The sequence below is a fragment of the Petaurus breviceps genome, unplaced genomic scaffold (genome assembly GCF_028583685.1).
Source record: "Petaurus breviceps papuanus isolate PSGF00001 unplaced genomic scaffold, PetGlider_PUasm1.0 91041, whole genome shotgun sequence".
NCBI classification, from domain to species: domain Eukaryota; kingdom Metazoa; phylum Chordata; class Mammalia; order Diprotodontia; family Petauridae; genus Petaurus; species Petaurus breviceps.
In genome coordinates this window covers 18,706,232-18,719,067 of record NW_027187400.1, presented here as the reverse complement: position 1 = coordinate 18,719,067, position 12,836 = coordinate 18,706,232, and the positions used below count along the sequence as shown (strand labels likewise).

At 42.9% G+C, this 12,836-nt stretch overlaps 1 protein-coding gene across 1 annotated transcript in view; it reads left to right on the top strand.

Annotated features, from left to right (window-relative positions):
- Nucleotides 1-7,827, top strand: part of LOC138154311 (chymotrypsin-like elastase family member 2A) — a 13,327-nt gene extending 5,500 nt beyond the window's left edge. The window contains exons 4-7 of the mRNA XM_069078941.1: nt 1,413-1,541; nt 3,505-3,641; nt 6,100-6,245; nt 7,585-7,827. Coding sequence (XP_068935042.1) covers nt 1,413-1,541; nt 3,505-3,641; nt 6,100-6,245; nt 7,585-7,827 — 655 coding nt within the window. The remainder of the gene's footprint in view (nt 1-1,412; nt 1,542-3,504; nt 3,642-6,099; nt 6,246-7,584) is intronic.
- The last annotated feature ends 5,009 nt before the right edge of the window (nt 7,828-12,836 follow it).

The following is a 12,836-nucleotide window of genomic DNA, read 5'->3' as shown; positions in this document are numbered from 1 at the left end:
TCTCTCTCTCTCTCTCTCTCTCTCTCTCTCTCTCTCTCTCTCTCTTTTCCCCCACCCTATTACTCCACTAAACTTCCCTCCCATGCTTCATCTTGGTATAAACATGGCTTTCTGTTCTCAAAGACCATCACAGCAAACTTGCTTGGGCCAGTCCTCCCAAGAACTAGAGACTTCAAGTTCAGGGCCAAGAATGGACAGAGTGTCCATCATCTGAAGGCCAGCCAAGGCTCAGCACCAGAGCATAGATTCATTCACCATGCAATAGGATGGACTTTAGAGATCATCTACCAGGAGTTCTTAACCTTCTTTGTGACCTAGATCCCTTTGGCAGCATCTGGTGAAACCCATGAAGTCCTTCTCAGATTCTTTTTAAGAGCACAAAATAAAGTACATAAAGTTTCAAACATGCTGACATACAGTTATCAAAATCTTTTTAAAAACAAATTCATGGTCCCCATGTCAAGAACCCCTGGTTCTAGTCCATCTACCTTGTTTTACAGGTATGGAAAAAGAGGTTACAAGGAGAGAGATGGTTACCCCAAGGTCCCACAGCTAATAAGCATAAAAGCCAGAATTCAAACCTAGATCCTAAAGCACAGATTGGTCATGCTTTCCACTACACCATGACCTCAGTCTGAACAAGGCTTTTTAATCTGGGGTCATTCACTCACTCATCAAAACATCTTCAGGGCAATGTTTCTCAAACTGTGTGACAAGGAACCATAAAACGCCCAAAGTTTTGTTTGTTTGTTTAATGAACTTCATGTTGTTTCTTGTTGTTGTTAAGTCATTTCAGTCATGTCTGTCTCTTCATCACCCTATTTGGAGATTTCTTGTTGAAGATACAAGAGTGGTTTGCCATTTCCTTCCCTAGCTCATTTCACAGATGAGAAAACAGAGGCAAACAGGATTAAGTGACTTGCCCAGGGTCACATAGCTAATGTCTGAGGCCAGATTTGAATTCAGGTCTTCCTGACTCCAGGCCCAGTTCTACCCACTGCGCCACCAAATTGAATATGTTGTTTCTTAGTAAACATAAAAAATAGTATTTCTAGAGGATTTGACTTGACCAAAGTTTTTTGTCTGTTTGTTTTTAATCTGAATGGTTCCATCATGTAAGAAAGTGTAAGAACCACTGTCCCAGGATATGAAAGCATTGGCAGAGGATGCACCATACCCATAAAATCACAAGTCTTTTAAACCTTCCCCAGAGTCAATGAAGGAAATTCAGGGCAACAGCCCACCAAATAGTCTTGGTATTAATTGTCACAAACCCTGGGAAGGGCTCTTGGGAAGTTGTGAGGGTCAGAAATGGATCTCAGGCATAAAACTTCAATACACATTCATGGTTCTGATGGCCATCATTGCCTGCAGAGTTAACCCTCTTGTCCTCTCCCTTCTCTTTTCTGCAGTTCTTCTAGGACCTATCGAGTGCTGATTGGAAGACACAGCCTGTCCACTGATGAGAAAGGATCTGTTGCTGTCACCGTTTCAAAGGCAGTGGTTCATGAGAACTGGAACTCTAACAAGCTTTCCAATGGGTACCTTAAGGGCATTTTCTACTTTGGGCTGAATTGGGAAGAGGGAAGGGAAGGCAGTAAGAAACAGTTCATCTTCTCTTGGGAAGAGGATGCCCTCTGCCCAATGCCATAACCTCCTAGGGATGGAACAGATGAACTCTGATGACAACATACTTAGTTAATCAGAATGTATGGAAAGGAATGTGTGAAAATATCTCCAATAAGAGCAGGGATAGTACCACCAGACAGACCACAGATCATTGGTCACATCTACAGCCACATTTTAGGAAGGACATTGACAAAATGCAGCATGTCCAGATGAGAGTAACCAGATAGGAAGGAGACTGTTTAGGAAAGAGAATCACAGAATCTCAGGGTTGAGAGAGACCTCAGCAGCCAACCAAGTCAAATATTATGTGGGAAAACACCCCTGTAGGGCAAATCTAATGAGCAATTTTCCAATTGCTTTACTTAATTCAAGGATGACTTATCAGACTGGGAAAACTCAGCTTAGAGAAAACTGTGGGGTGTCGTGGCCACTCTCTCCAGTATCTGAAGCATTTAATAAATGCTCTATCTACCTATCTATCTAATTATCTGAAGGTCTGTCTCACGGAAATCAGTCAACAAACATTTATTAAACCCCTACTATGTGCCAAGAACTTTGCCAAGTTCTACAGATACAAAGAAAGGCAAAGACAGCCTCTGTCCTCATGGAGCTCATATTCTAATAGGGGGAACAAACATGTAAATAATTAGATGTATATAAGATGTATACAGAATCCATGGAAAGTAATCTTGAGCATGAAGGCACTAGCAGCTGAGGGGACTGGGAAAGGCTGTCTGCAGAAAGTAAGACTGGTGCTGAGTCTGAAAGGAGGCTAGAGAATCATGAAGTATGGGTCAGGGAGAGAGTGTGGAAAGAGTTGGTAGATAATCCCATTTAGACTTAAGCTAAGAAAATACTTCCTAACTCTGAAATCTCTCCCCAAATGATATAAGCCCCAATCCCTTAAAATCATAGTATCCTAACCACAGAAAGCTAGAGAGACCTTGGAGGCCATCAAGTATAACTCCCTCATTATACAGATGGGAAACCGAGGCATAGAAATATTTTAGTGATTTATACACACAAGTAGTAGTAAGTGACATAGCCAGGATTGGAACTCAAGTCCTTTGACCCTTAGGTCAGAGTATTCTATGTCCAGCAGTCTTTCTTCTGTGACACACTGCCTCCTGTTGTATTGAAGTTCTGGTGGTTTCGAAATTTTCAGTGGTGTCAAACTCAAATAGAAATGGATCCCTGCCAGTGGTATCTTGACTTAGAAAACCACAAGTTAACATTATCTATGTTATCTGTAATTTTATTTATTTTTTCCCAAACCCCAATTATTTTCCAATGTATTTCTCAATTACATTTTAATCTGCTTTAAGGTGCACTGGTGAATTTTTCTGATCCACATGAAGCATGGGAGTTGGACACTTCTGAATGACTTTCAAAATCCTTTTGGGCTCTGATGGTCTCTGAGGAGTCCTTCACAGAAGGTCTCTGAGCAGGGAGGGACCCAAGGAAACCAATGCTTTAGCCATGTGCACTTGGCCATGGCCTAAGGATAGAACTGAGAAAGAAGGGACAGGAGTCAGCAAGACCTACTGATCTGATAGTCTCCAGCTAAATTCCAAACATTCCCCCTCTGATTGCTTAAAAATCACTTTTACTACAAGTCACACAGTCTAACAGATCTGTGAGCTCACGGATACAGGTACTTCCTACAACAACTCAGGTTGCCCCTCATCCCTGCCTGACCAACATGTGGTGGGGGGGGTGGCACGGAGAATGTTTGCATGTATATGTGTATAAGAGAGAACACAATATCCTGGTCTGGCTCTATTTTGTTGGAGTGAACTCAGGTTAAATTGGGAAACAAAGCTGGCCAGAAGCCCACTCTCTTCAGACTTTTTCTATTCTCTCTCCCACACTAAGGAATGACATTGCCCTACTCAAACTGGCCAGCTCTGTCTCTCTGTCTGACAAGATTCAGCTAGCCAGCCTGCCTCCTGCTGGTACTATCCTGCCCAACAATTATGTCTGCTATGTCACAGGCTGGGGACGACTGCAAAGTAAGTGGGAGCCCAGATGTGGGAAGGGACAGCAGGGCAGGGATCTGAGATGGAAAGGAGTTGGTTCCCACTCAATCATTTGAAGAAGGCCAGAGACCTGGGAGGCTCTCTCCCCACTCTATTGCCTGAGGCTGATTGGAGAAAGGTGACAGGGAGCAAAGGATGCTAAAATAATGTGGGGAAAGTCACCCCAAGACTTAGAACTGAAAGGGCTTCAGAGAGTGTAATGGTGATTCCCTGATTATAAAGGAGCAGAGAGGAGGAAGTGACCAAATTGTCAAGTAGCAGAGGTGGGGTTTGAGCCCAGATTTTCTGATAACAAACCTAGTTTCCATCCTGCTAAACCACATGACCACAGATTGGAATCCAGAGCAGTCACTGATCTCCTAACTTTGGCCTCAGGAGCCCTGGAAAGGTTCTTAGGGTCCATCAACCCTTCTCACTTTTCCTCCTGTCTCTGGGCATCCCTGGTTTTCTTCTGATATGCAATTCTGGGGTCAGAAGTGTAGGTCAGTGTTACAAGATAAGGGATAATTGTAGAAGGAAGATTCTACAGGAAGCACAGATAGGCTGGTAAGTGTTTAAAAGCTGGCTCTCTGGGAGGTGGGAGGAGGGGACACACTTAAGTTTAAGCTGTAGTATATTTACATTTTCCCCAGCACTTTTTTTTTAGAGCAATTGGGGTTAAGTAACTTGCTCAAGGTTACACGGCCAGGTGTTTCTGGGTGGGTGCTAAGTGTCTGAGCCCGAATTCAATCCCCAGGTCATCCCGACACTGGAGCCGGTGCTCTTACTCGCTGTGCTAACTGACCTCCCCTCCCCAGCACTTTCTTAAGTCTAGACAATTAGCAAAACTACAAAGCAAACCCCAATTTATAGTCAGCATTTGCTTCTTTCCATGGCATAAATGCTCAAGCTGAAAATTTAACAATTAGCTCTCTGAAGCCAGTAGGAGCTGACTGCAACACACTCTTGGCTGGAAGTCACTTCAGAGGCCATCAGCTCTAACTCCATCATTTTCCAGATGAGGAAAAAAACAGGGGAAGTGGAGTCACTAACCCAAGGTCATCAAGTTAGAGATAATCAGAATTTGAACACAGTTCTCTGACTCCAACTCAGTTCTCTTCTATTACACCTCAATACATCCCCAGGTGAAATCACATCTCTTGAGTTTACCTTGAATAAGTGTCTCTGGGGTCTAGAAAAAGATACAAATCCTATGCCAATTATATACCAATGAAAGGTGACATTGAAAGATGAAATTAAAAGCAAATGTTAAGGTACTTAGCTTTTAACTAAGATACAGGGCAACTAATACCCACCAATTTAGTGATAAAAGCAGAAACAGCATACATTACTAGTCAGAAGATAGGGGTTCACCTCCTGAGTCAGTTACTGAATAGCTGTGTGTCCTAGACAAGTCACACTCTCAATCTGGGCCTCAGTTTCCTCACCTGTAACATGAGGGTATTGGACTACATGACTGACTATCCCTTCCAGCTCTAAATCCTATGGTCTTTGAACCTCTATTTCCTCCTGCATCACATGTCAGAAAAGGACAATAACACTCATAAAGCTTCCCTCACGGGACTGAAAACTGGAAGGGATCTCCGAGATGGACGAGGCAGAGCAGGACAGTGGAAAGAGCCCAGCCCTTGAGGTCAGAGGTTTCCTTTTGGGGCTTTTTGTTTTCTTTGGTTTTTTTTACCAGACTTCTTGATTTCATCAGTCCTCAGGGAGCTTCTAGAGGACCTTTCCTCTACTGAGGCAAAGGGGGACCTTCCCCATCATTTAGAGTCATAGAGAGTTGCCTGGGGACACTCTAACATAACTTGCCCAGAAACCAAAAATCCTGTATGTCTCTATAATATTCACTACCTGTGTGACATTGACCAACATACACATTGGTCTCAGTTTTCTCTTCTGTAAAATGTGAGGGGTGGAAATTTATCTAATAGTAATTATCTAAATTTATTTCTAGCCCTAAATTTAGGAACCTATGATTTTGAGAAAGATAATTAGCATTCAAATCCCTGCTTTACACTAGCTGTAACTATAAAGGAGGCACTTCTCTCTGAGACTCAACTTCCCCATCTGTAAAACAGCGATAAAAATTTTCCTTATGGGGCAGTTGTGAGGAAAGAATTTTTCAAACTTCTGGTGCCACAGAAACGAAAGCTACTAGTATTACAGTTGGCATTTGAGAAAACTGTAATGGAGACATGGGAAGGATGTTTTCCTGATCCTGGGGATCCTAAGAGCATTGGTCTTTGAGAAGATCTGGGTTTGAGTCCCAGTTCCTTGCATTCACTGGCAGGGTGACTTTGGGCAGATCTCTCTCCTCCCACAATTCCTTTCTCCTCCTCAATACTATCATCTGATGATCCTGTAATTTCCAGGACCCCCTATTTCTCATGTTATCTCCTCTCCATGAACTCTGTCTCTGGTCTCCTTCCAGCCAATGGAGATCTCCCAGACATTTTGCAACAGGCTCCTTTGTTGGTAGTAGATTATGCCACCTGCTCCCTCTCCAGTTGGTGGGGCAGCTCTGTGAAAACCAACATGGTGTGTGCCGGTGGTGATGGAGTGACCTCCAGTTGCAATGTAAGTGTGGAAAATGGGCACATTTCCCTTCCCCATATACACCCACTCTCTGACAAGAAATGAGCCATGCAAGAAGGGTCACACTTGCTTCATTCCAGCAAGATGAGAAGTTGACTGACCAGGGAATTAGACCCTGACCCCAAAGTCTCTGCTTCTTATTGCTTATATGACCTTAAGCAACCTCTCAGGGTTTGGTTTTTTGTTTGAAAAAGGAGGAAACTTGACCATACAGTCTCTGAAATCTTTTTCATCACTACAGTTATGATCCTATGAGCAGGAAAGGCAGTGAGATGGGGGGGGGGGGGATTGCTGGAAAGATTGGGCAGACCTAGATTCAAATCCATGCAATTTACATTGTCACAATTTCATCTTGTACTTAGAAGGTGCAAGGGATGGAGCACTGGGTTTGGGGTCAGGAAGACTCATCTTCACGAGTTCAAATCTAGCCTCTAACACTTACTAGCTATGTAACCCTGGGCAAATCATTTAACTGTCTCATGAGCTGGAAAAGGAAATGGTAAACTACTTCAGCAGCTTTGCCATGAAAACCTCAAATGGGGTCCCAAAGAGTCAAACAGGACTGAGAAAAAACAACAAAAATTTCATGTCATTGAGCCAGTTTCCTCATGTGTAAAATTAGGACAATGAATGCCCACAGGGTCCACCTCACAGGATTATTGTGGGGCTTCAAGGAGATAATGTGTTTGAAGTATTTCACAAATATTAAAGTGTTATATGTCAAATACAGTCATCATTACCATTATCATACTGATGTTGAGGATGTCATTCATCCACTCCAAGTCTTCAGTTTTTTAACTATAAAATAAAGGGTTTGAAGAAGAAGCCCTCTAAGGTCAAGCTGTCAGACTATGGTACTAAGCCCTACATTTTTGGTGTTAATGGCTGATAATTGCTTAACAAGAAATGTTCAAGAAGCATTTACATTTCAACCATATTTCTAAAGGAAAGGTGAATCTTAGGCATGTCAGGCCTGCTAGTGAGTGAGAGATTTGAGGGCCAGGGACTCTTTCACATCCCTCAGAGTCCAGTCCCCAGTTCTTCCCATGGGTATGATCAAGAATCCTCTCAAATGCTGTTTGAAGGACAAAACACCTACTCCAGCCTCACTCTAGAGCCTTACCATGCTGTAGCTGCCTCTGCCATGGCTTCTCCCTTTCCAGAGGCAGAACTGTGTGTATCACAACCAAATACATTAAATGAAAATTTGTGTTGTATAGACAAGTCATGAACTTATTGGAAAAGCCAACTTCTGTGTGCTTAAGACATCTCCCCCCAAAGCCCCTTAATCCAATCTCACTGAATGCTGGGTTCCCCACAGGGAGACTCTGGTGGACCACTGAACTGCCAGGCAGATGATGGTCACTATGAAGTGCATGGAATCGTGAGCTTTGGCTCATCACTTGGTTGCAACTACCCTCGGAAACCCTCTGTCTTCACCCGGGTCTCTGACTACATTGACTGGATCAATAAGGTGAGAGTTTCCACCTGTTTCCCAAGACCAGAGCCCTGCTCTGCTTCCTTAGCATGGTATGAAGAGATGCATCAAAATATGGGCATGTGAGGTCTTAAGAGCAGCCACTCGGCTTCATGGCAAAGTAGTTTCATCCTGAGGGATGGGAAAGTAATGAGTTATATGAAAGAACCAAAGAACATTAGAGCTAGAAGAGATCTTAGAACATGGATTGGAAGAACTCAAGGGGACCTTGAAGTGGAACATTTGGAGACAAAAAGGAACCATAGAATATTGAATGTGAAGGCTGAAAGGGACCGCTAGAAAAGAGAATGTCAGAGATGGAAAGACTGCTAGAACACAGAACATCAGGGATGGAAGTGCCCTTAGAACACAATGTTGGGAGGGCTCCGAGAACCCAGAATGTCAGAACTGAGAGGGACCTTAGAATGCAGAATGTCAGAACATGGAGAGGCCTTAGAACTCAGAATTTCAGGGCTGGGAGGGCCCTTAGAACACAGAATATCAAAGCTGGGAGGTCCTTAGAACACAGGATGTCAGATCTAAGAGTGGTCTTAGAACACAGAATATCAGAACTTAGCAGGCCCTTAGAATACAGAATATCAAAGCTGGGAGAGCCTTACAATACAGAAGGTCAATGTTAAGGAGTTAATTAACAATGTTAATGTTAATGTCCTGCACTTGGAACACAGAACGTCAGATCTGGGAGGGGCCTTACAACAGAGAATGTCAGAGCCAAAAGGGACTTCATAATATAAAATATGAGAACTTAAGGTATTAGAACTAGAAATAACCTGGAATCATAAAAAGTTATGACTAAGAATGTACCTTGACAGAAGAGAAAAAGAATGAAATTCGTGATGCAGGCTGTTACAACCTTGAGCTCAGGACATTCCAGGCAGTGGCAAAAAAGTCCTGATTGTCATAACTTGGGATGTCCTCTGAATATATGAGGCAGAGAGCCCTGATTTTTGAACATCAAGAGAATTCTTGATGGAGAAAAACAAATCAAATCATTGAAGACCTGAAATAATATCTGAAGCAGACCTAAACATTTAGGAAGCTTTCAGTGAAGGAAATGATATTACAAAGACGAAGCTTCTCCCAGAGAAGAGCTGAGAAAATGCCCATCCCCCTCCTCTTTGCAGAGGTGGGGGACTAGGGGAAGGGACAGCTGCATATTCTGGCAGATATAATCGATACATTGATTAGTTCTGCAGAACTGCTTTTTAAATCTTTGTTACAACAAATGTCTCACAAGAAAGGGATCTAAAAGGGAAGTCTTTGAAAATGAATGCGATGTAATTTTTTTTAATTGGATAAAAATTTTTAAGAAGTAAAAAAATGATCTGAGCTAGGGATTGCAGGGGACCATGGCACCTAGAGAATTCCCATGTCTTAGAAGATAAGAAAAGTAAATGAAAGCTGGAAATATTTCTTGCCTGCTGCCCCACCCTCTAAAATATTAGAAATCCTCCGAGTATAGCTGGCTGCCATCTTGGGCAATCTGATACTGATAGACAAGTTTCCTGAACTCCTCTCTTGTGTCTTCCACAGGTGATAGCAGCAAACTAACCAGAGGATCCTGGGAAATGGGCCCTTTGTAAAGGGAAAAGGAAATAAAGTAGATATAACCAGAAACTAATTGATGCAGTTGGAGTGGGTTCTTGGTCAACCATCATGTCCTTTCCCTTCAGGAATCATGGAGGAAAGTGTGTCACAGGCAGAACTGAGATGGGACCCATGGTTTCTGACACATTACCCTTTGCAGGATGATTTCAACATTCCAGAAGACAAACTGAAACCTTTGTTGAATGAAGCTTTTTAAGAAATAATACATTAGGGGAGGCTAGGTGATGCAGTGAGTAGAGTGCCGGCCCTGGAGTCAGGAGGATCTGAGTTTGGATCTGGCCTCAGACACTTAACACACACACACACACACACACACACACACACACACACACACACAAACCAGCCGTGTGACCTTGGGCAAGTTACTTAACCCCAATTGCCCTCCAAAAAGCAAAAGAAAGAAAAAAACAATACATTGGGCAGCCAGTAGAATAGGGGATGGAGCCTTCACTGGACCTCAAGTCAGGAAGACGCATTTAAATCTGACCTCAGAGGCTTACTAGCTATGTGACCCTGCGTAATTGTGTAGCCTCTTTCTGCCTCAGTTTCTTTAACTCTAAAATGGGGATGATAATAACACCTCCATCCCAGGATCATTGTGGGACTCAAATGAGATAGCATTTGTAAAGCACTTTAGCACAGTATTTGGCACATAGTAGGCACTACATAAATGTTAGCTATGATGATGATGATAGCAGTAATTGATGATGGTGATGATGGTGATGATTACTAGAGAGGAACAATGTAATGAAGGGGAAAGAGGGCTGGGACTAGAAACAAAAGACTATGGTTTAAATCCCTACTCTGCTCCTCAGGTCTTGGGTAACCTTGGTCAAATCATTCATTCCCACTGGGTTGTAGTTTCCCCCTCCATAAAATGAGAGGGTTGGCCTAGATGATCTCTAAGGTCTTGTTCCTCTAAATTCTTTGACCTAAGAGAAGGCCTGGGCTCCAGAGCCCTGGGTTCTAGTCCCAACTCCCATATTTACAAGCCATGGAACACAGAGCTAGCAAGTGTCAGAGGCTGGAATAAAGGGGTCAAGGGAGTGGCGAGCAAAGTGCTCCTGATAAATGTGAGGAAGGAGAGAATACTGGTGAGTGAGGGAGAGCCTCTTAGGAGATGTGGGACCTGAACCGGAGCCTGAAGGATAAAAGTTCTCAAAGGCAGAGATGAACAGAGATGGACTACTTCATTTCACTTCTTAAGATTTACTCTGGGTTCTCATGTGATGAAGATTAATGGACAAAAGGAATTGTCAGGCAAGAAGTTGTGGTAAATAAAAGAAAATCCCGAGAGAGAGTTTCTGCATAATTGATATTCACCTTCTTAATTAGGCTAGCTAATAATCAACAAATTGATGGCCAGTGGTTTCTCTTGGCAACCAAAGACCTCCCAGTAATGACACTGAAGGCTTAAATACTTTTGTAAAAGGGAATGCCCCTGAAAGGTGAAAGTCAATCCTGATTGGTAGACATTCAATGAGGAGGTAGAATAGAAGGCTTCAGCTCCTCCTGCTGATAATGTGACTTGTTCATGAGGCTCAGTCACCTCCAGAATATGAACAGGGGAATACATCTCCAGCCAGACCACTCTGGTTGGTTTTCTCCTTCATGACTGGGTCACCCTAAACTGTAATAGAGGCAGGGGCTCATTTCCTCAGGTAAGAACTTGTCCAGACTGGATTCTGTTTACACCCTAAACAGGAGTTACTTAGGTCTCCTGCTTGGAGTTCCTGCCCAAGACTGAAAAACATAAGGGTTAGAGTTACTTTCAATCAGCTATGTCCCTGATCTTCCACAGGAGCTGGACCTCAATGAAGAAAGAGAGGAGAAAAAACCTGGATCCTAATTTAATAATTGGTTATTAATATAATGAAAAAATAATTTCTCTCCAAGGAGAGGGGAGGTCTAAGATTAAGATCCAGTCCCAACTTCAACAAGGACTTTGGATAAATCACTTCCCATTGTGCACCTCAGTTCCCTAACCTATAAAATGGGCATGGTGGCCACCTACCTTTTCCCCCAACTAGCCAGCCACAACACCCATGGTGATCTCCTTAGTTCTCTTTACCCATCATCAGACCTCAGTGTTGCATTGTACAAACAGTTCCTTCCAGGTCTTCTGGACCTGAAAGCCAGGTGAGGCCAGACCAGGCCTCCTCCCCCTATTTGGTGATCATCTTCTTTAATGGAGAAACTCACCTTGCCTTCAGTTAGCTCTAAGCCAAAGAACCTCTCACACTCAAAATGTGGCCTTCAAGACAAGACAGCCATCTCAGCATTAATTTTCAGTCACCCATGTTAACTGAAGGAACACAAAACAAAAAGAACAAAGAGAAGTCCAGGCTCAAACCAATCCAGACAATGTTCTTCAGTCATTATGTGCTCAACAAGACTACAGAGTGAGGGTCAGGACACCAGCCTGCTCACCCCTCATCCCCAACGGGAGGCTGGAAGATTCTTGCCATATTTCAATAGTGAAGATAAGAAAGACTGAGAGTAAGTTACCTCTGTTGAAATATCAAAGTCTTGATTCTAAGCATTCATTAAGGATCTACTACGTGACAGCCTGCATTAGGCTCAGGGGATACAATGACAAAAAGTGAACAGCATGTACTCTTTAAAAGTTTATAATCTAGCCAAGCGAGATAGCACGTGCAGATATTTTGTTAAGTTGTTTTTCAGTCCAAATCTTTGTCCAAATCCCTTTTGGTGTTTTCTTGACAAAGATACTGGAGTGGTTTGCCATTTTTTTTCCTCAGGCTCATTTTTTTTTTATTTAAAGCAACCGGGGCTAAGTAACCTGCTCAAGGTTACACGGCCAGTCATTTCTGGGTGTGGTGCTGAGCATCTGAGCCCGGACCTGATCCAGGTCATCCCGACACTGGAGACTCGCTGAGCCACCTGGCTGCCCCTAAACAATTGGGGTTAAGTAACTTGCTCAAGGTTACATGGCCAGGTGTTTCTGGGTGGGTGCTAAGTGTCTGAACCCGGGATTCGATCTCCAGGTCTTCTCAACACTGGAGCCAGTGCTCTTACTCGCTGTGCTACCTGGCCGCCCCCCTCAGGCTCATTTTACAGATGAGGAAACTAAGGCAAATAGGGTAAAGTGACATGCCCAAGGTCACACAATTAGTAAATGTCTGAGGCCAGATTTGAATTCAAGTTTTCTTGACTTCAGTGTACATACAGTCATCCCTTCTACATCACAACTTTTCCCATTGCAGTTTTGATATATCATGGATCAGCATAAAAAATAAAATGGGAATTTGGAGGGAGTTTTGCAGAAGCCACAAATGACACACAAAGGTCAGCAGATAACACAAAAAAAGTTTAGAAACTCAGAAATGCATAAAATGTATGCACTTAGTATTATATAATATCAACATATTTTATCCTACAATACCATAATAATTCAGACATCTTTGGTACAAATGGAGGGCAAAAAAAATTTATGTGGATTTTCA